Raw genomic sequence first — 24644 nt, forward strand, 5'->3', positions numbered from 1 at the left:
ATTTTCTACTTTATGATAAATTTTAAATGACGATCATAGTTGTATATTGTTTTTATTTTTCTAATCTGTATTTATAGAATGTAATCTACAATATTATTTTTTTCTTTTACCATTTTCTAATAATAAAAAGGTACTGATCTACTGTATGTAAATGGACATTTTAATATTAAGGCAAACAAAAAGTTAATTCCAAAATTGTCCTGACCAAGAAAGTAAAGACAAATTTTGGATGTCTTCTTTTTTTCCTTCCTTCCTTCCTTCCTTCCTTCCTTCCTTCCTTCCTTCCTTCCTCCCTTTCTTCCCTCTTCCTCTTTTTCTTTTTTTTCTCCTTTCTTTCCTCCTCCCTCTTTCTTTCTTTCTTTCTTTCTTTCTTTCTTTCTTTCTTTCTTTCTTTCTTTCCTTCTTTCTTTCTCTCTCTCTCTCTCTCTCTCTCTCTCTCTCTCTCTCTCTCTCTCTCTTTCCTTCCTTCCTGCCTTCCTTCCTTCCTTCCTTCCTTCCTTCCTTCCTTCCTTCCTTCCTTCCCACAAATTTAGAACTAGTAGAATTTTCAGAAAATATTTTAAAATATAAAAGTAACATTTTCTTTTCCCCCACTCTCACTGTAATTGGCATTTAGTTGCAGCTGCAAGGGATGTTTTCAACAATGTCTTCAGAAGAAATAATTTTCACAAGAATTCATTTTTTATTATTGTTTTTCTTCTACAGAATACTCTGGAGCTCTTCCTGGTCTCCCTACTTCCTATGCTGCTTTGCTAAGAATTAAGAAGAGTTCATCTTCACCCGTGTTTGGTTCAAAGACTAGACCACGATACAGCAGTCCTTCATTAGGAGCCCTGAGTGTTTCTTCACCAAGCTGGCGAGGGACAGCTCAACACTATTATTCCCCCATCAACCTTTATCATTCATCAGATGCTTTCAAACAAGATGGTAAGTGTCAAAGGAAACTAATTTCAAGTTAAACAGGCAAGAAGACGTTATTCAAGACAATTGCAATTGGGGTCAAGGCTATTGCAATAGTGGGGAGAGGTTGAACTCAACTCCCCTAAAACAGAAAATGGCAGAGTTTCTAAGACCAGGATAAAAGGGAAGACACTGAGGAAGAGGTTGGTCAATGTGATTAGGTCACCTGTGTTTATTAACGGGTGGTTGTCAAAGTTAGTCTCTTACCCTCCTGTAGAGACTGGAAGATAGAGCCCTCTCTTTCTTGATAATTACATTTTATTTTTTAATAATATATATATATTAGTTGATAGTATTACAGATATCTCCCATTTCTCCCCCCTTTACCCTTCTCCTCCCAGCCCCAACCCCCCACCCCAGGTCTTCACCCTTCTATTGCTTGTGTCCATGGTTATGCATATAAATATATAAGTTCTTTGGTTGATCTTTTTTTGTCCCCCCAACCCTATATCAAGGTATGTCAATCTGTTCCATGCCTCCCTGCTTTTGGTCTGATTTTGTTGGTCAATTCATTTTGTTCATTAGATTCCACAAAGAAGTGAGATAAGGTGATATTTGTCTCTCTCAGATTGGCTTATTTCATTTAGCATAATAGATAATTACATTTCAAAGAATGGCTCCATTCTTTGAGAGATCCTTGAGAGAGACATCCCTGGGTTTTAAAAATGGCCAGAAACTGAAAGAAAATTTACATGTCACAGGGCCAGAGAAGGAATCTTAATTGAAAGTTTTCTAAAGTAAATGCTCTAAGAAAAGGGAGTTAGGGGACTACAGTTAGTAAGAAACCTGCCTAAAGTTTAGTCAAACTGAGAAAAATCTTAAGGCCTCCTTGGTAATAAGTATGTTTTCTGTCCCACACATATTTCAAAAAATGTTTATATATATATATATAAAAATTATATCTGAGACCTACTTGATTTAGGATTAAGACTACATAATAAATTCATAGACTGAAAAAAAAACATAAAACTTCTGAAAGACAATTTAACAGTAAATATTAAGAGCCTCAAAATAGCCATATTCTTTAATCCCATGTTTCATTTCTAGAAATGTATTCTGCATGATAAAATAATAATACACTCAGAGATATAAGTATATACTAGCTTTACTTATGAGTGGAAAATAAGAAATCATTTAAATGTCCAGCACTAAGATATCAGTTAAATGAAGGACTGCTATACAGATATTAACATTACAGGTGGAACAAGATTTTCTAAATGTTCTCTAACTTTTTCACTTTTGGATATGTCAATAAAACAATACAAGGTGGATTAATAGTCAGAGAAAAGCACTAGTATGTGATTATTACCACTTTCTGTGCCAGGCTCTTTTGTATAGCTTACATCATTTATACTCTCAACAAATATGTAAGACTAGAGGCCCGGTGCACGAAATTTGTGCACAGGTAGGGTCCCTAGGCCTGGCCGGCGATCAGGGCCGATCCAGGCCTTCTGGCTGCTGGCCGGGACCTTCCTTTGGTCCTCATTGCCCCCTGGTGGTCAGTGCACATCGTAGCAAGCGATCGAACTTCTGGTCTCCTGGTCGAACTCCCGAGGGGACACTTTGCATTTTAACCTTTTATATATATAGATGTAAATTCTTACTGTTTTCAATGGAAATGGAAACTGAAAGGCAGATGAGTATCTTTGAAAAGGTCACACTGCGAATAAGTAGTGTTAAAAACAAAATTCAACTGAATATATTTGAAGACTTAATTGGCTTTATTAAATTTCTGAGTAGAGCAACATCTCAGGGGTTATATAACATGAAAGTTTGGGAGTTTTTTTTTTTAAATGCATATAAGCAGAAGGGTGGGCAGGGGATTTATTAGCAAAAGAAAAGAAGGGAAAATTATTTCCTCCCATTCTTATGGGAGGAAGGAAATGGCAGAGGTTTCCTCTTGCATATCACCTCACTAACATTAAGCAGAAAATTCCAGAATGATCGCTTTAAATTCCACTCCTGGGAGAGGCTGAAACTGCAATTAGATTAGTTAATGAAATTTTGGTTTGGTGACATGTCTTAGTAAAAGTGATTCATTTGGACTGCTGTTTCTTGTTTTAGCATTTCCCACCTTTTTATAAAATTCTTAGCCTGTGTGATATTCACAGGCCATGATGTTTTTGTTTAATCCCGGGGATACTCACAGGTCATGGATTTAGGTTGAAAATGCTTAAATTGGTCTTTTCTTCATTCCCTTTTGATATTGCAGTCTTAGGGATACCTTTTCCTGCAAACATACATTTCAAGCATGTGAGAGGGAGATTATTAGGATAACTCTAAATAGGATAACTTCCAATGCTTTGAATGTACTTTGGAGCCATAGTCTCCAAGACCCAAACCAATCAAAGAAAGACCCTTGTTAAAGTAATCACCTTTAAAAAAATTCTTTATTGTTTAAAGTGTTACATTGAACTCTCCCTAGACATTCCCACCCCCCAGCACATGACTCACCCCCCTACTGTCTATGTCCATGGGTTATACTTATATGCATGCATACAAGTCCTTTGGCTGATCTCTCACCGTGCCCTCCCCTCCCCCTCCCCGTCCCCTTCCTCCTCCTCACCTCCACCTACCCTCTGAGGTTGGATGGTCTGTTTGATGCTTCTCTGTCTCTAGATATATTTTAGTTCATCATATTCCACAAATGAGTGAGATCATGTGATGTTTATCTTTCTCTGACTGGCTTATTTCGCTTAGCATAATGCTCTCCAGGCCCATCCATGCTGTTGCAAATGTTAAGAATTCCTTCTTTTTACAGCAGCGTAGTATTCCACTGTGTAGATGTACCACAGTTTTTTAATCCACTCATCTGCTGATGGGCACTTAGGTTGTTTCCAAATCTTTGCTATTGTAAGTCGTGCTGCTATGAACATAGGGGTGCAGTAATTACCTTTTTAACACTTGGAGTGGGGGAAACGAGTTAAGTCGGCTCGCGTGAATTGCGCGTACTCCGAGGGAGCCGTCTTTAACTCGGTTCATATAGATTTGCGGTGGAGTGCGGGAAACGTGTAAACTCGGGCCGATTGTAACTGCGTATTACCAAATATTTGTTTGTAATCCACCCTTTTGGTGGATGGAACAAAACCAAAAGACAGAGCCATCTTATATTTTGGCGGGAAATTCACCCCACACCGGAGTGTTAAGCTAAGTGACTTTCTCAGTGATCTTATGTAACAGTTTCAACTGCTCCAGAAGTGTTGATGTAGGTAGAGCAGGTGATGTTGACTACAACACAGATACCTTCTTGCTCAACTAAAAATTAATTAAGGGCTCTTCAATGTCTCCACAAGTTAAGTTAAGGATATTCCCATTTACATTTCCTGCTAACCAGGGAAGTAGGGCTCTGCCAAGTTAGCAAACTCTGCATCATGAAAAGACCCCTGGTAGCTTTGTTACTGACTGGGTCACTGGCTGGGACACCGGTTCTTCTCCTCGACGCAGAAAAGATTTTAAGGTCAATGAAAATGAAAGTAAAACAAAATGGGATTTATTAAAAATACACTCCAAGCAAGGAGAGGGCCAGTCGAAAGAGACAATGGCCCTGAACTCCTGGGTTATATGGTTTAAAAGAGGGATTTTCTGGGTGGAGAATTTCATTTGCAGTCAGGGATGATGGGCTAAATTTATAACTAAATTTATATAACTGAATTTCTTCTGCCCATGCCCTTACCCATAATGCACTGCAGAAAAACCATGGCAGGGAGGGGTTGTCAAAATATTAATGCAAAATTTATTATAATTAGTCCAGGACCCTAGTAAGGTCAAATTGAGGTCCTGTTATTTTCCTCTGAGCTTGTGCCTAGAACCACTGGTTCTGAACCTGGCTGCTGGCAGTCTGCTGGCTGTCCATAGAGGTGGTCTGAAGGCAATGTTGGTCTGACCCCTGTCAGGACCCCAGGACAGGCCCTGCCCCAGCCACTCATGTCTAACTTCCTACCTAACAGGTTCTTTCTCAGCAGTTAGGGGCATTGCCCAGCTGTGCACCAGCTCTCTAGGCATGCATAGACCCAAGAAGAAAGATAACCATGACGACAAGTGTAAATCCAGTCAGGGCATGATTGCTCATTCAAGCTAGGGGTCAGTTAGGTTTTCTTATAACTTTAAATAAAAAGTTGTTCTGAATTACAGAGGTTACCCTCTTAGCAATGACTTGGAAGATACAGATGATGGCATTATCTTTTCAGGTCAATGCCAGTATAAAAGAAAGAAAAATGAAGGAAGGGAGGGAGGGAGGGAGGGAGGGAGGGAGGAAGGAAGGAAGGAAGGAAGGAAGGAAGGAAGGAAGGAAGGAAGGAAGGAAAGAAGGAAGGGTTTCATGTTTAGCTAAATAGGAAGTCTAATCTCTTGGGTGGAAGTTGTCTATATTGATGTCAGTCTCTTCTCTTCTTAGTCAAATTTGAAGGTCTCCGGCATTTATACAGAATTAAATGCCAGGTGCAGCCTTTTTGTTGTTGTTGTTAATTCTCACCCAAGGATATTTCTTTCATTGATTTTTAGAGAGAATGGAAGGGAGGAGGAGAGACACAGAGAGAAAACATTGATGTGAGAGAGACCATCAATTGGTTGCCTCCTGCACGTGCCTTGACCGGAGCATGGGATCCAGCCTGTAACTGAGGTTCATACCCTTGATCAGAATTGAACTCAGGATCCTTCAGTCTGAGGCTGATGCTGTAACCACTGAACAAAACCAGCGAGAGCCAGGTGCAGCCTTCTTTAGTTGTGAGGTGTGTATCCAAGGTTCAACACCTCCAGTTTTGCAGCAGTGGCAATGCTTGGGAGTACTTGCTAAGATTCCTTTCAATAGGGCTCAAGGGCTGTCCTCCTTTGAGGATGCTTCCAGAATACCCATCCTCCAGGCATTAGAATGTAACCACAGCATCCCTTGAATGGAGATCTGGAAAATCTTCCTTACTCTGTCAATAATAAACTCAAGCAAACGACATTAAAGACTTACATAGCTAATGACGTTAGCATGAGACAACAAGGGACCAGCAGAAGATTATATACCAGTAGGCACTGGTCTACCAGTGACTATCTTGTGTGAAATGAAAACACATTTTCTTTGCCATTATAAGCCATCAGCCTTGCGGCAGGAAAACATACATGCTGTAACAAGGACATATTGATAACCCATATTAAGTGGCAGGAGCTCAAAAGGTTCCGAGGGAGGAGGTCTGAGGCCTCTCAGGACCAACTAGTTTTTCTTAAACTCACTATGGTGGAGGAAAGAATGCAAAAATCCCCAACATGTGGTTTACCAGGGAGCATGGATGAACCATGTGGCTGTCTTGGATTTTTCATAGCCTTGACTATGTGTTTAATGAATAGCCATTTTTTATCCATCTTAATTTCTCTCACTCAGGAGCACACTGTTGCCATGTTACAAATACATCAGTATGGCCAAAGTCTTGCACCAAGGGGTCATTTTTGCAGAAGCTGAATGGACCACATCCTCCACGTGTGCCACAGTCTTTATAGATTCTGTCGCTGCTGCCTTTGCCTGAAAGTCAGCCAGGGCACTTCCCTGATACTCAGGTTCAGTCCTTATAGTGTGAGCCTCAGTTTGGGTGACAGACAGCTTATGCCAGGACATGTCAGACTTCCAGGAATCCTATTTAATAAAGAGCAAATATGCTAATTGATCCTCACGCCATAGCAAAGATGGCTGCTCCCACAGCAAATAAGAAGGGAATATAATAATTGACTGCCATGCCCTCAAAGATGTCAGCGCCCACAGCCACAAGATGGCCAGCAGGGGAGGGCAGTTATGGGCAATCAGGCCAGCAGGGGAGGGCAGTTGGGGGGACCAGGCCTGCAGGGGAAGGCAGTTGGGGGGGACCAGGCCTGCAGGGGAAGGCAGTTGGGGGGGACCAGGCCTGCAGGGGAAGGCAGTTGGAGACAACCAGGCCAGCAGGGGAGGGCAGTTGGGGACAACCAGGCCTACAGGGGAGGGCAGTTGGGGGTGACTGGGCTGGCAGGGAAGGGCATTTGGGGGTGACCGGGCCAGCAGGGGAGGGCAGTTGGAGGCGATCGGGCCGGCAGGGGAGCAGTTAGGCATCGATCGGGCTGGCAGGGGAGTGGTTAGAGAGTGATCAGGCTGGCAGGCAGAAGCAGTTAGGGGCAATAAGGCAGGCAGGCAGGCAAGCGGTTGGGAGCCAGCAGTCCTGGATCATGAGAGGGATGTCCGACTGCCTGTGGGATCGGGCCTAAACCGGCAGTCAGAAATCCCCTGAGGGGTCCCAGATTGTAGAGGGTGCAGGCTGGGCTGAGGGACAACCCACCCCCCCAGTGCACGAATTTTGTGCACTGGGCCTCTTGTTGTACATAATGTCTGAAACTCATAGAACATATACAGACACAATGTAACTAAACTTATTACTTCTTATTTGACAATGTTACTCATGTAATTAAACATATCAAATAAGCCCAATTAGTTCAAAATCTCCCTTTTTATAAGGAGAGAGACAAATCCTTTGATATTTTCCCTGAACTCTCTGAAAAATATCAAAGTTAGTTTGGGGTCAAAAAGACTATTTAGAATTTGATTCTTATGAAGTTTGTCAAAATTTCAAAAGGTCCTAAAGCACTTGACTAAATAGGATCACAAGTTATTATGAAGTAATACTTAATTATTTGACCAAAGCGACATCAAAAGATTTCAAAGACAATTACAGAAGGTTAGCTCTAACTATTGAGAAGATTCAGTTTTCTTAACTAATCAAAGACCTAGTTCAGACAACATAAAACACAGAAAATTATTTGGATAAAACAGTCTTTGCTTTCTCAATAGATTACTTGAAAAGAGAAACCTTTTGGCAGATGAAAGAAAATTAAGTTTGGAGCTTACATAAGTACACCATTGATATTAAACTTTAATTTTTAAAACCCTTACCACTCACTTAGCCATATTAGTTACACAGGCAAAAGTCTCTCTTTATCTCTCTCTCTTCAACTTTTTGTATATATTTAGTTTGTCCTTCATAGCCAGAAGTTCTAGTTTAAATAAAATTACTCTAATTTCCCATAATAAAAATGCCTCTTCATTCTTTATTCTATTTCTGAGCAAAAAACCCACATCTTACTATATACAGTCACCCTTCTTATTATTTCTAGTGGTGTCAATTACATATATTAGAATTTTTAACCTTTAAAAACTTTAAATTTTAGTAAAATCTAAGAAGTAAACAATGATAAACTGTCTTTTATATCAGTTGTCTGTGGCATGGCAAATTTATAAATACTTTTTATTATTTTTGGAAATGTGCTTTCTCAGAGTAAGTTACTCAGTGTGATATATGACATGTTTAATAATAAACTCAAATTTATCTTTACTTTTTCTGCAATCAGAAGCCAAAAGTACATAAACTTATGTTCAGTAATTAATTTTCAGTGTTTTTTCTTATTTGGAATTGATCTAGATATCTTCTATATATATAAAAGCCCAAGCAACTGAATGAATGACAGAACGACCGAACGACTGGTCGCTATGATGCACACTGAACACCAGGGGGCAGACGCTCAACGCGGGAGCTGGTGGTCAGTGCACTCCCACATCTGACCAACTTCCCGCTGTTTCTCCCCCGGCCAGCCAGCCTCAATGGCCCCGATCAGGCTGGCTGGCCAACCTCCCACGGCCCCAATCAGCCAAGGGACCCCACCCGTGCATGAATTTGTGCACCGGGCCTCTAGTTTAATATAATTTCCATCACCTAATTTAACTTAGCAAAACCTTAAGGTTTCATAATACTGAAAATATTTGGAAAACTTATTTGAAAAGTTTACCTAAAAACTTTTAACCCTACTTATATATATTTAATTTAATCACCCTTAATTATGTTTAGATTACTTATAAAACCTTCATATCAAGTTGTAAATAATGTGAATTTATTTGAATAGTATTATTGAGTAGAAAGAGTTCATCCAACAGCACTAGCAGAGCCAAACACTAGACACCAAGCACTGCAGTGGAGAATGATTGGCTATTTTATGAATGGCGCCACCCAGGGGGAATGGGAAGCTAATGCTCTGAAGCCAGAACTCCAAGATGGTGTGTAGATTACAGAGTATAAAAGGGAAATTTGTAACCACACAGAAACCTGTTTTCCTTCATGTGGCCTTTTATTTTGATTTTTTTTTCTTTGATTCAACTTGCCTCCCCTAGGGCCCTGACTCACCTACTTCCCTCTCTCTCACTTGCTTAATTGTTAAGCCCTCAGGACAATGAGGTCCTGGTCAGCATTCAAAAGTCTTAGAAACAAGGTCCTGGGTCCACTGACTATTGAGACAGAGTTTTCAATCAAACTAAACATAGTCCCTTGGCCTCAGTTGTGTTTTGGCTCCGGACCCAGGAAAGGGAAGCGGAACAAATCCTTGAGGAACTGGACAGAACCACTCCATGGCTGACATCAGGACCAAATACAATGATCAACATGAAATTTTACTTTTCTCTATTACTGGACTGAGGAGAAATATTTGAGAATATTCCAGGGTTTCATAAATTCTTTGCTTGTGGTCCTTAGATGGGTCTCTTACCTAGGAGTGAAAGATACCTGAGAGGAATCATATGTAGCTTTAGGTGGCTTTATTTGAATAGGTAACTGTTTTTTCACACTGGAAAGGCAGTTGAGACAGAACCACTGGAATGAGTATTGGAATAAAGGAGAATAGAGGGGAGCAGTAGCAGTTATGTCAGCCTTGTAGTTTTCTGTGTTAGGTACCTTTTATCTTTTTAATTTGCTATTAGACTTTGCAATGAATCTTTTCATAACACTGCTTTAGAATTCTGAAACATTTTGTAAACTCTTGCAATCATTTTGTAATAATTAAATTAGAGATCTCATTCTGATGGTTCAGTTTAGGAACACTTATTTTCAAGTGCACTTAAACAATTTTATCTAACCAGAATTCTCCTCACAATGGTCATTGCAACTCAAGAGTCTCCAGCAAGATTCTCTCTCCTTTGCAAGTATCTGCAGCTTCCAGGACTGTAATTCATAAACATAAAATAAGCAGGTGTGCTAAAAGATGGCACACTCAATTTTTTGATATAATGCATCCCATCTCTTAATATTCATTTGAAAGTCTCCAGTTGGAGCCTGTCCAGCTCAAATCGAATGCAGTCTGATTCCAGGACCCAGTTCTTGAGTTGGACTCAGTTTAAAATCCCACTCCTGTGAGAGGCTGAAACAGCAACTCGTTTGATTATTAACTTTTGGTTAGCAAGAGTGATTCCATTTTGGCCTGTTCTTTCTTTTTTTAACAGCAGTATAGTCAGGTATTTTGTTCACATTATCTACTGATTTTAAGTCCAGTACACTTTGGGCTACCTTTTAATTATGATTGATGAAGGACGGAACATTCAAAGAAACATTTTGCAAGAACTACCTGGAAAGACTCCATAAATGTCAAATTGGGTTGTGGTGCCAATCACAAGCCAACTCACGCTGCATGATTATGCCAGTTGTTTCCACGTGGAGCATCATCTCATAGTGTTGACATTTAAAATTTATTTAAGCATAGTACTACCTCCTTTAAAATGTTTCATCATTTTTCAAAATACTTACACTTAATACAAGTTTTGTAATTCCCATAACATGTTCTGTAATAGACAATATGAAGAGAATTAGAAGATAAGCCACAGACTTGTCTTTTTAAATATTTTTAAAAATATATATCTGATATATTATTACCTAGAAATATAGATATAACTCTTAAAACTCAATATAGGATAATAACCTGGTTAAAAATATGGGCCAAAAACAGATGCCTCACCAAAGAAGATACACAAATGATAAATAATTATGGAAAACAATGCTTCACATCATATGTCATCAGGGAAATACAAATTAAAACAATGAGATACTACTATATAACTATTAGAATGACCAAAATCCAGAATGCTGAAAACACCAAATGCTAGTGAGGATGTGGATCAACAGGAACATTGTTGGTGGGTATACAAAACGGTACAGCCCCTTTGGAAGACAGTTTGGCAGTATCTTACAAAACTAAACATACTCTTAACATAATCCAGCAATTATGCTCCTTGGTATTTTTGCAAAAGATTTGGAAATACATGTCCACATAAAAACCTGCACGTGGATGTTTTATAACAGCTTTATTCATAATTGAAAATCTTGGAAGCAACCACATGTCCTCAAATATGTGAATAGATAAATACTGTGGTACATCCAGACAATGGAATATCATTCAGTGCTAAAAAGAAATTAGTTATTAAACCATGAAAAGACATAAAGGAAACTTCAATTCACATTGCTAAGTGAAATAAGTAAATCTTAAAAGGCTACAGTAAAAAGATTAGCGGTTTCCAGAGATGGGGAGTTAGAGCAGAGATGAGTAGGCAAAGGAAAGGTGACTTTAGGGCAGTGAAAATACTCTGAATGATATCATAATGATGAATATGTTACTATACATTTGTCCAAACCAAAGAATGTACAAAACCAAGAATGAACTTTAACATAAACTATAGACTTTGGGTAATTATGATATGTAAATATATGTTTATCTTTGGTTTTTTAAAAAAGTACTACTCTAGTGAGTATGAAAGAAGGTATGCATGTGTGGGGGTGGGAGACACATGCGAAATCTCACTCCTGTGAGAGGCTGAAACAGCAACTAGTTTATTAACTCTCAATTTTATTGTAAACCTAAAAATGATTTTAAAAAAGTCTTTTAAAAATTCTATTACATTAACTAATGTCATACTCATCAGGAGAGATGTGTTATGATTGTTGTTCTTTAGGCATCATTATTTTACGGATGACGAGATAGGATGTACAATCAGGCACCTCCTAATAGCATTTCAGTCGATGACAGACGATGTACAGGACAGTGGTCTTGTAAGATTCTAATAATGCTAAATTAACTGTAAGAAATGGAAGCACATGTGGTTCTGGAGGGATTTTTTTCCCTTTGACAGGAGACATATCTGTGGGGTCTGGCAATGTATTCCCTCTCACTCACAGCACCTCAATTATGAGTGCATAGGTTATATCTCAGCCAGTCAGCCCCTGACCTGTTTTAGCACAAAGGAGTCTGTCCCCCAAGTGCTACATACCCAGAGGGTCTGATCAGAGCCCTCCCAGACCTAGTCTGATGGCCTTCAGAGGACATTATGTAAGTTCTTTGTTGAGGACCTCAACAAAGGACACAGGTCCACAGGAGCTGCCTTAACAAATTTAAGTGCCACTGCCTCTTTAGTGAAAGCTTTCTGTGATAGTGTGCAGACAGCCTGTCCCTGTTCTTTGGAAATATTTTCAGGTTGTAATGATGTGAAACAGAGGTAAGTTTTATTTCTTCCATTAATTCAATGCCAGAGAGAGCCCTTTATGCCAAATAAGGTCAATGGAGACAAAAACAAATTTCCAAATTCAAAATATTGAATCCTCTATTATTCACTCTCTCAATGTTAAACACCCTATGTTTTTTAAATGAATCCCACAAAGTTTTTTAATGTGACCACTGCTCCAACATGCAGTAGCCAAAACACATCACCATGACAACCCACTGTGTTCCTTTATCTCTGTATCTTGTTTTCTTACTCCTCCCGATCCTCAGGCCACCTTTCAAACCTCCTAACAGTTATTATCTTGGTGACTTATGCCTTACCCAGCCTGTTTCTCCTCAATATTTCCAGTTAATCCAGCCCACATCCCTGTCCATGGAGCATTGTTGACAGCTTTGATATTCTGCTTCTAACCTTGTTGGAAGGAAACAGGGGAGGGCTTGTGGGATTGTGTTTATAAAGTCTACAATAGTGTACAGTAATGTCGTAGGCCTTCACATTCACTCACCACTCACTTACCGACTCATAGTGAGACTTCCAGTCTTCCAAGTTTCATTTATGGTAAATGTCCTATACAATTGCCTACAGTGTTCAGTACAGTAACATGCTAGGAGAAATAGGCAATCCCAAATAGCCCAGGTGTGTAGTAGGCTATACTACCTAGGTTTGTGTAAGTGAACTCTATGAATTTGTGCAATGATGGAATTGTCTACTGATACATTTCTCAGAATATCCGGAATATGCAAATTGACTTTCACCTCACAACAAAATGGAGGCACCCACAGCCAATAAGGAGGGAATATGCAAATTGATGTGGCAAAGATGAGGTGGGAGGCAGCGGCCAGAGCAGTGAAGCTGGTGCCAGCAGCCAAGGGAAGGAAGGCCTATTCTTGCAGGAATCTTCCTGCATTGGGCCTCTAGTATCCCCATAATTAAATGACACAGGATTTTATTAAGTGAATTATGAGATTCTTTTGTTTTTTGTATAATTAGGTTCTAGTACTTTGTTCTCTCGTTCCAAATGTAAGTTAACATAGCTCACAATGATAAATAAAATACAGTTAGAAAATATAAATTAAAACACATGAAAATGATGAAAACAACAAATATTCGGACATGAAATGGAGCCAGGTTTAAGACTAATTTAAAGTATATATTCATACCTGCTTTGGATAATTAGCAGTCAAGGAAACAGTTACATGTTTCTCATTTTTTAAGGATTAAAATGAAATACTAATTGAGTAGAAGCACAGCTATTGCTGACACTAAGATCAGACAAATTTTTTCTGGAGAGTCCTTATTAATAATTAATTGATATAAAGGCCAGTGACCTGAACATTATTCTTATTGGCTCCATAACAGTGAGTTTCATCTGCTTCAGTAAAGGCAGATGAAACCCAAACATCAACAAAGTGAGAAGTAATTATCTAAAAATGTGCTTCTTAATCTTTAATGTGCAAAGAATCACTTGGGAATATTGTTAAAACAGAACTCCGTTCAACCGATCAGAAGTAGGGCCAAATAATCGGCATTTATAAAATGCTCCCAGTGATGGTGACACTGCTGGTCTGTGGACCATGCTTGAGTGTCAAAGCTGTAGGTTGGGAACCAGTTTGATATAATTGAAGTCATCTGCTGCTCTAGATTAACCCCCATTTAGATTACTAGGAAGAATAAACAGTCTGAATATTTTTTCAAGTAATCTTTCATAACTATTGTTTTCCCATCTGAGCCTTTGATAGATCTTGGCTAGATGTGGCTTTGAGTTTGTTCTCTCTGACAAGAGCCTGACATATGGCTTTCGTCAGGCAATTCCCTTTAGCTTTAATAGAGAGTAAAGCTGGGGTTGACATGCTCTCGTGAAAAATGAGAAAACTAACAGAGCCTGAATACAAAGCCATCCCACTCCTGCTCAGAATTAAGCCCAGAAGTACCCCAGGTAGAGCTAAGATTTTCCTAAGAAATGTAAAAATCTAGTTTGCAGAGCAATTTGGGAAAGCAATTCCACTTCTGTGTATACAACCTGGAGAAACTTGCTCACACGTGCACAAGGCAATATGAAAGTATGTTCACTGCAATATATTTAATTTTTAAAAATTAGAAACAACTTGAAGTCCATCAGAAGAGAAATGGATACATAAATTCTACTTTTCATTCATTCAAAACTTAAAACTGTTAAAGTGAATAGACTATATCTTTAGGAGACAAAATGGATATCTCAAAATATGGGTTAATGAGCAAGAAAAGTTACAGAATATTACATGTAATATAATACCACTTATGTAAAAAATAAAAATAATGTACCATTTATGGATACATATACATGGTATAATTTTAAAAACATGGACCTAAGAGAGCAAGTTGACTATAATGCCTACCTCTGAGGACAAAGGGAGATTGAGAGCAGGGAAATGGTACCAGGGTAGGGAAGATAGATGAACTCATCTGTGATACTTCATTTCCTAAAATAAAAAAGATGAAGCCAATGTGGTGGTACATATTGTAGGCAGAATCTAAAATGGCTCACCATGAGGTCTACCTCCTGGTATTCACAGTGTAACCTCTTCTCTTCCCTGGTGAGCTGAAGTTAGTAACCTGCTTCTGGAAAATAGATTATGGCAAAAGTAATGGAATATGACTCTCCACGTTGGGTTAAAAAACACTGGCTTTCATCTCACTTTCATTCCAAAGAAGATGCTTAATCAAGACCTGAATAACAAATTTCGATTAACTCTAGAGATTGGCTGCCTAGAAAATAATACCAATTTTTCGAGATAACCACAAGACAGAAAATTAGAATAGATAAGATTTATGAAGAAACCTCAAAATCATGATATTGTAAGAGGAATTCTCTGTAGAAAATTTAGAAGTATGGTGAGGACATCAACAAAATGAACAAATGTTACATTTTTTACTATCTCATGGTCTCTGTGAGTCAGGAAAGCAAATGTGGTTTAACTGGGTCCTCTGGGTCTGAGCCTTTCACAGGTAGGACTGCAGTCTCATTCAGGGTCCTCAAAAATTGTTTTGCTTTCAACCTGATATTGTTAATTTGGGTAATGACTACGATCACTCTTCAAACTGTTCCACAGACCAAGAAGTATTATCTAGTTTTAAAAAAATTGAATTGTTAGCAATTACTTGGAAGTACTTGTTTTAAATATAAGTAATGTAATTTAATTGATTTTTAAAATTTGCTAAGGTTTTCATTAGAAATTCTTATGATGATATAGGTTAATTAAGAGCCTTTAGGAGTCAGCACCTCAAACACCTGCATGTCTTGCTTTAGGATTTTATGATGTAGACAAGGATTAGTAGTAACCACTGCTGATAACATACATGTCCTTTCCTTTATAAATGAAAAGCCAATAGTCTTTGTCTTAATAGCCAAAAGTCTTTGACTTAATCTCTTTATGTTGTAGTGATTTTAGTAGGAATAAACTTAATCAAGTATAAGGTGCATCTCCTTCTATTTGTGATAAGATGGTTAGGTTTACATATTTTATCTTCCTTGCACGGAGGCATTCTGAATTAGGAGGGATTCTGACTAGAAAGTTCAGACTTCTAGTAGGGGAGATTCAGAGACTACAAATCCTATCTCAGGTGAAAAAAAAGGTGGTTTTTAGAAGCATTTGAAGTGAATTATTTATTACTAAGGTTAAGCATATAATTTTGGATCTCTTTATGCCCTCAATGATAAGCAGAACTTGCAATTTACATGACACACTGAGTCTGCCCACCCTTCGGAGATTCTACCACTGGCTTTGACATTGGGGAGATTCCTGTCACCTACCAAATTTGTTACCTCATAGCCTCAGTACCTTTGGCTGGATTCCATTGTTAATATAGCTCATTTCCAGATTGGACGAAGCTTGTGAGCCATGGCATCAAGACACAACGTGAACTCTGTGTTGACAGTTTTCTGTGTTTCTTCAAAATACCTTTTCTTGGTAAATCGTTTTGCATGTCCAAATACAAAACTTAAATGATCTTTCATGAGCATAAGAATCCTCTCTGGATGGGAAAAAGGTATTTCACTTAGAAGATATATTCCTACTTAAATCGGATTACTCCAATTGCTCTCAGTTTAAAATGAGAACATGTTCTAAAAAAAAACCTTACAAGTTCATGACCATTCATTTAAACTTTTAAATTTTATTTTGTATTTTATTCTTAACTTTAGAGCTATTGTTATTATTTTATATTAGTGTTCTATTTTTTGCAGTTTAACTATATGCCATTTGAGCAAAGACCATGCTATATACTCCTTCTTTATCCTCTTTCAGCCCTAAAAGCAGTGCAAGCTAACTAGGAGCTTAATAAATATTGATAAATAAAGAGGCATCTAGTTGAGGAATTTGAAGTCTGAATTTAGGTTGAATTTCTACACTATGATAGATTATTTGCCTAAATATTTCTCAACTAAACTGTGTATTTTGTGTTACAAATGAAATGCAATGCCCTCCCTCTGTTGACAGGGTGCCTAGTGGTTCGTCATCTTCTGAATTATATCCTTTTATCATTCTCATAAATGATAGCGACTCTGAATCATCTGACCTCTCTTTTATGGCTACATTAGAAAAATGACAAAAAATCTATTAAACACTGAAGTTATATTATGTGTGCAACATAATGCCAGTATCCATAAAACATTTATCATAATGCTTTTTAATAAATAATGTTTTAATTCTTAGGACTCCTTGAAAGTTTCATAATGACAGTTTATACTTGTTTGACTTTAAGAAAGAATCTTAATTTCTATCTTGAAAGGCAACTTAAAGTTAAAGGAAGTGTTAGATATTTTCTTTAAGAATTTATCTTAGGTGCTCACATGGTGTGAATAGTTTTTTTTTTCTCACATTATAACTGTGTCATTTTAGTGCAATTTCTAGTTAAACATTTCACAATTTCTGGGAATTCTCACATAAAGTATATTAATGATCATTAGAAGTGCATCTCCTATGACTGTATGGGATATAATAGGCTAATATTTCCTCTAGATTATACTACTGATACACATAGGTCACATTATATAAATAAGTTAGATAAGACCATATGCTAGAGCTAACCAGCAGGTGGAGGGAGTTGGGATCTGGCATTAGACCTAATCTTTGAGAAAAATAGGCACAGATGTAATTCTTTAAAAGGGATTTAAGTCTGAATGGCAAGTTTAGAATATAGGGAGGCATGATAATCTCTGGCCAGGATCCAGGAAACAACAGAAAACATGATCCAACGTCAAGAAGTAAGGCTTCCCTACGAACCTAACGAAAGGATCTCAGATTAGATGATACTTAAAACGTCTTGGCAGGAGGAGAGTTAGTATCTGGGTAGCCTATCAATAAGTGGCAATAACTTCAAAAGGGATTAGAGAGGGTGAGATATCAGCTTGATCCCAGGACAGGACTCTACAAGGGAAATCATTGTCTCCATAAATAAAATACATAACAGTGCTCCAAGAAACTCCACTGGGAGAAAGGCCGATCAGCCCAGACTCATCATTGTACAGGAAAGCTTCATCTTGTTGTTCAGGCATCCTCATGGAAGACTATTGCCAACACCATGCTAACTTCACAAGCAGTCATTGTTTCTTGCTTATCGCTCTAGTCCAGCGATTTTCAACCGGTGTGCCAGAAGAATTTTTAAAAACACGCAATACCTGACTATTTAGTCCAGTGATGGCAAACCTTTTGAGCTCGGCATGTCAGCATTTTGAAAAACCCTAACTTAACTCTGGTGCCGTGTCACATATAGAAGTTTTTTGATATTTGCAACCATAGTAAAACAAAGTCTTATATTTTTGATATTTAGTTTATATATTTAAATACCATTTAACAAAGAAAAATCAACCAAAAAAATGAGTTCGCGTGTCACCTCTGACACGCATGTCATATGTTCGCCATCACTGATTAGTCAGAGGCACTGACCTCTTTTCCCTTATATTGTCAAGTAAAAAATGACAACAGCCAACACAAAAATAGCTATATGGTGTGAATGAATCAAACTTATATCCATTTTTTGGTCGTATTGACAAATAATATGTTGGCAAGCGGCAGAACTTTAGTAATTACCTTATGTGTACCATGAGATGAAAAAGGTTGAAAATCATGGCTTTAGTGTGATTGTAAGAAGGGTGGCACCTCCCTTTCAGATGTGGTCCAAAAATTTGTGTAGTAGTTTTGTTTGTTTCAGCGATTCTAGGATATTTATACTTCTTTAACTTAGTGAGTAGAGACCAAGAATGCTAAATAACCTATAATTATATTGCACACGTCTCTTAAATGCCCTGCCAGACATTCACATGAGTTGAAAATTCTTATGATTTTTGAAACTATAATCTAACTCTGTATTATATTATATACAAGGTATTTTTTACATATGCATATGTCAGTGTAAAAATGTGTAAATTATAGAGAGATTATATTTGATTTTGTTAAGAACTTTAACAGGAGTTGTTGGCCATTTAGAAAATCATATCACTGAACACCAATGGAACTCATGACATTTGAGTCACTAATACCCCATTTGGATCAGTTTACATTTGTAGCTGCTTCATTCATGGAGATTTCATGAACAAAAACAAACTTGGATTACTTCCTTATGTTTTATACTAAAGGCCTGATGCACGGAATTCATGCAAGGGCCTTGGCCCCGGCCCCCACTCGCTGCCACCACGGCCTGGAGTCTCTTCCACCTCAGCCTCGGCCCCCGCCCCCTATGGCTTTGTCTGGAAAGAAGGCTGTCCGGAAGGTTGTTTGGCTGTCTGATCTAATTAGCATATTATGCTTTTATTATCATAGATTATAACTAGAGGCCTAGTGCACAAAATTCATGCACGGGTAAGGTCCCTAGGCCTGGCCAGCAATCAGGGCCGATCTGTGGGGTGACTGGCAGAGTGATCTGGGCCCCCGCTTGCACCAGCCTTGGTTGGCCTGGTGCCGCCCACTTATTAGCCCCGTCTCCTGCTGCCACCACCGTTGCTGGTCACCTCCCTCTGTAGGGTGACCAGAGGTTGAGGCCCGTGGACTAGGGGCAGCTGCTGTGTTGAGTGTCTGCCCCCTGGTGGTCAGTGCATCATAGCGACCCTTTGCTGGGAATTGGTACACTCTACCTAGACACATGCTTTTTCACCCCTTACAATGAACTTTATTTCTAAGAGGAAACTGAAAGAAGGAGAGAAAGGATGAGAGAGTGTATGCTAACATGCTTTTGGAGTTGACAATGAAAAACAGAGATACAGAGTATGGACAGTCATCTATACTAATAATAGAGGAATATGCAAATTGTCCAGGACACCGTCACAATAACAGTAATGACCAGCATGCTGCCTGGGGCGATAAGGCCGGCAGGGGGGTTAGTGAGGGACGACCAAGCAACTGAATGGCAGTCTGTGTGTGGTGACCCGGTCGACAGGGGGGGGCAGTTAGGGGTGATCAGGCAGGCAGGTGAGCAGTTAGGATCCAGTGGTCCCAGATCTTGAGAGGGATGTCCCCCGAGGGCTCCTGGATTGGAGAGGGTGCAGGCTGGGCTGAGGGGACCCCACCCTGTGCACAAATTTTGTGTACCGGGCCTCTAGTGATAGAATAAATGTTGTTCAGACTAGTCACTTGTTTTTCAGTCCATAATTTAGCAAGTCATACCCCTCTGCTATTCTCCAAACTGACAATCTTTTATTCCTCTTGTCTGTTTTGACATTTTTAAGAACATAAGATTTGACACCAAAGAACCTTAGTTAAAATAAACCATTGCCGAACCGGTTTGGCTCAGTGGATAGAGCATCGGCCTGCAGACTGAATGGTCCCAGGTTTGATTCCGGTCAAGGGCATGTACCTTGGTTGTGGGCACATCCCCACTGGGGGGCGTGCAGGAGGCAGCTGATCGATCTCTCTCATCAATGTTTCTGACTCTCTATCCCTCTCCCTTCTTCTCTGTAAAAAAATCAATAAAATACATTTTAAAAAATAAATAAAGTCAACCATTTAGTCTGTGGTTAATTTTGCAGAAGTCTCTCAGAACCTCAGAGTTTTCATCTTTGAATTAGAAATAATTATAATTCTCAGCTCAGTGAATTAAATAATATGAAAGTGCTTTGTAAATTGTAGCAGTGGCAATTAGGTTCTAGATACCAACAGTTCTGGATTTGTATTCCAGGTTCATCATCTATTTGCTATATACATTCAGTCAATTGACTTCAGCCTCAGTTTTGTCATCTATAAAATGGGGCGGGGGGGGGGTGGTTTAGTTCTGGCCACATGGTTATATTACATACCATATTGCACATACATTTATTGAGTACTTATGAGTTACTGTGTATTTATTTATAAGTGTTAATGTCCATTGATCCTCATTATAACACTGTAATGAGACATTATTATCTACAATTAATAAATTGAGCAGCAAAAGATAAAAGTAGCTCAAGGCTAGAAAATGATGGTACTGGAATTTAAACCAAAGTATGTCTGACTCTAAAGCTCATGAGTTTGATAATGTATAGATATATAAAATACATTTATTAAATGTTAATTTTATATATCCCAGGCATTTATAATCTATATACATATATAAAAGCCTAAGCGACTGTTATGACCGAATGACCAGAATGACCGGCCGACCAGTCGACCAGTCGCTATGACGTGCACTGATCACCAGAGGGCAGACACTCAATGCAGGAGCTGCCCCCTGGTGGTCAGTGTGCTCCTGTGGCCCCTTCTCCTGGCCGGCCGGCCCCCAATGGCCCCTGGTGCTAAACCATTCATAGAAACCTGACCCAGAAACAGGTCGGGGTTTCATACATAGTAGAGCGGCTTCCTTACTGTGATCTATTGAAAGTCAGCCCTTGACACAAGGGTTTGTCTCACTCCCATCCTCTCCCTTCCCCAGGGGCTGCCCGTGCCCCACGGTGTCAGTGCAGCAGCGAGGGAAGGAGGAGGGGGGGAGGCGGTGGTGGGATGCCAAGGGTGGCATTGGCATCCAGCATCCGTTCCTTCTGCGTCCGGCCTGGCAACTGTCGCCTCCTCTCCAGACCCTGCCAGGGTCTTTGGGCCTAGGCTGGGACAATGGAACTGGGGGTGGGTGGTGGTGGACGCGGCCCCTTTCCCAGGGGGGCCAAAGAGTCATCTCCCTCCTCGGGGCCGGTGGCCAACCTCCCGTGGTCTTGTTCTCCACCCCACCCCACCCCATGCACGAATTTGTGCACTGGGCCTCTAGTATATAAATAATCATTTCAGTGTATTAGAAGTGATTATTTTTTCATAACTTGATTGAACAGTTTAACTCTAATTGAGAGTTTAATGAGGTTTCATGTGCTTTGCCAAATTTTTAAATTAATTATGATGCAAAAACAATTACAATATTTTGAGAATAATTTTCTCTAGTTATTTATTTATCCAATCACTTGTTTTCCTTATTTTTAAATAAAAGTTTTGTGACATTGGTATAATTTAGTGTAGAGAAATACATTTCAGTTATTTTCATAGTATTTTTTTGTTGTGAGTTAAGATAAAGAACCTCATCTAGGTTATCTAGGGCTCAAAGAAAATACTTCCCATCATCTACTCATTATGAGTGCTCAGTTTTTATTGGATGAATGTTTAGAATATTATGGCACTTATTTTCTTTGCCCCAAAATAATAGACTTATCATGCATTTAAATAAAGAAAATTAATTTACCTATATTTGAAGTATGAAAGTATACTTTTTAAGTTATAATTTTTTAAAGCTCACATTTTTGCATAGTTTTTTTTATATTTTCTTGTGGTTATCCACAGACCAAGTAAACTTCAAATTGTTTAGTACAGACATTGGAAATACGGCTTTTCTAAAATTTCCCCTCTTCATTTTCCTAAGGCACTTATTTTAAAAGAGGGTAATTTTGACCCCAGGGGATATTTAACAGTGTCTGGAGACGTTATTTATTTATTTATTTATTTATTTATTTATTTATTTATTTATTTTTTAAATATATTTTATTGATTTTTTACAGAGAGGAAGGGAGAGGGATAGAGAATTAGAAACATCAGTGAGAGAGAAACATCGATTCAGCTGCCTCCTGCACACTCCCCACTGGGTATGTGCCCGCAACCAAGGTACATGCCCTTGACCGGAATTGAACCTGGGACCCTTGAGTCCGCAGGCTGACACTCTATCCACTGAGCCAAACTAGTTAGGGCTGGAGACATTATTTATTATGTTGAGGAGGTGTGCTACTGGAATCTAGTGAATAGAGGCCAGGAATGATGGGAAATATCTAACAAAGCACAGGACAGTCTCACAACACAGAATATCCCAAAATGTACCAAGGTGAGAATCTTGATCTAAGGTTATCATGCAATCAAATTCATGATTATTAAAAACTGGAAGCCCATTGCACGAAGATTCGTGCAATAGGCCTTCCTTCCCCTGGCTGCTGGCACCAGTTTTCCTCTGGCACCTGGGACCCAGGCCTTTGATCCAACCGCAGCGGAGAAGCCAAGCCTCTTCAGTCTTCGGTCTTCAGTCTTTACTCCGGCCAGAGCCTTCAGTCTTCGCTCTGCACCTGTGTATGCAAATTAACCGCCATCTTTGTTTGGTTCATTTGCATAGTCACTCTGATTGGCTGGTGGGTGTAGCCGAGTGACACCAATTTGCATGTTTCTCTTTTATTAGTGTAGATAAAGTAAACAGTTACTATAGATCCTAGGTATGCATATAATTCTGTAAATTCTCACACTACTGCAGGCTAACATGACTCGTACTCCCACAGCACATTTACTCATCACTTCTCTAGCAGATTGGTCTTCCTCAAGCCCAACCGGACATATGGAGCCTATATTCATTTCTACTTTTCCATTACAGTTTTGTTAGTTTAAAATTACCTTATTATAGAATTTCTCTGAGTATTAACTAATTAAATGAGATAGAATCTAATGTCTGGCATACAGTAGGCACTTAGTAAATTTAAGTACTCTTCCTTTTTGCCCTCCTTTTTTATGTCTTTTCTCTTCTGATCTCCTATTTACCTTATTTACTTACTGATAACCAGTAGTTTTGACATTTTTATTCAGTTATTTACATTTTTGAGGACATATTTTATTTACTCCATGACAATATATTTATTTGTATTACATGATTTCTCCCTACACTTCAGCATTATCAGCACTAAGTAGTGCTTGATTGAATAAGTGAAAAAAGGAATATATGAAGGACTGATGTTTTTATATCTGTAGTATCCAAGTAGTAGCACAATATTAATTCATATCTTTTTCCTTTATTGTATATTATTTTTAACATTCTAAGAGCTTTACAAACTTTTAGGTTTTTAAAATAATGATTTTGCTTAGTTTTATTTACATAATAACACTCTGCTTTAGATGAATATAAAGATATATATTTTAAAATATACAAAAGTAATGCTTGAAATGCTTGTTTTCCATTATATATATCCTATTTTAATGAGAATTCTCAGTCAACTACAAAAAATCTATTTAAATATCTGCAATCTACTAAAACAATATAATTTCATAGCTAACCCTTTCTTTTGGTAATATGCCTTGGAGTACAAGGAAAGAGCAAGAATTTTTAATGCGAACATAATGGAGGAAAAAAAAATATGTCTTGATATTTCAAGAAATTTTAAAGTGTATCTATCTTGGTCCTTACAGAAAGTGTGGACTATGGGCCAGTGTTTGTGCAAGAACCAGATGATATAATTTTCCCAACTGATTCTGATGAAAAGAAAGTAGCACTGAATTGTGAAGTTCGTGGCAATCCAGTCCCCAATTACAGGTAGAAATTCACTGTTACTTATTTTTCTTAAGTCTTAAAAATGTCCTTCAATGAAATTCTGACACTTCCAGGGAGTATTATAATGTCTCAAGTCATTTTCACAATTTGTCTTCTGATTTTTCCTTAGATGGCTTCGAAATGGAACAGAAATTGATTTGGAAAGTGATTATCGCTACAGTTTGATCGACGGGACCTTCATTATAAGCAATCCGAGTGAAGCAAGAGATTCTGGCCATTACCAGTGTTTAGCAGCCAACACATTTGGAAGTATTCTTAGTAGAGAGGCCATACTTCAGTTTGCCTGTGAGTAAAGTTTATGTGTTTTTTCATGTGTATATATATATATGTAATTTCCAAGTTTAGTTATGCAAAAGCATAAAACCTCAGATTTTAAAACAGTAGAAAAATCTCAGTAAGGATTAGAACTAGAAAAACAATGCCTTTCCTCCTGAGAGATTTTGAAATTCCCCGAAATCTTTGCCCTCTTCAAATTTTTAAAATTGATTTTAGGGAGAGAGGCAGGAGAGAGCAAGAAAGCGAGAGAGAGATTGATTGATTTGTTGTTCCACTTATTTATGCATTTATTGGTTGATTCTTGTATGTGCCTTGACCA

At 38.5% G+C, this 24644-nt stretch overlaps 1 protein-coding gene across 1 annotated transcript in view; it reads left to right on the plus strand.

Annotated features, from left to right (window-relative positions):
• Positions 1–24644, plus strand: part of CNTN5 (contactin 5) — a 643923-nt gene that overhangs the window by 192069 nt on the left and 427210 nt on the right. The window contains exons 2-3 of the mRNA XM_023758835.1: positions 23908–24031; positions 24159–24334. Coding sequence (XP_023614603.1) covers positions 23908–24031; positions 24159–24334 — 300 coding nt within the window. The remainder of the gene's footprint in view (positions 1–23907; positions 24032–24158; positions 24335–24644) is intronic.

Source organism: Myotis lucifugus, unplaced genomic scaffold, assembly GCF_000147115.1.
Source record: "Myotis lucifugus unplaced genomic scaffold, Myoluc2.0 scaffold_139, whole genome shotgun sequence".
Lineage (NCBI taxonomy): Eukaryota > Metazoa > Chordata > Mammalia > Chiroptera > Vespertilionidae > Myotis > Myotis lucifugus.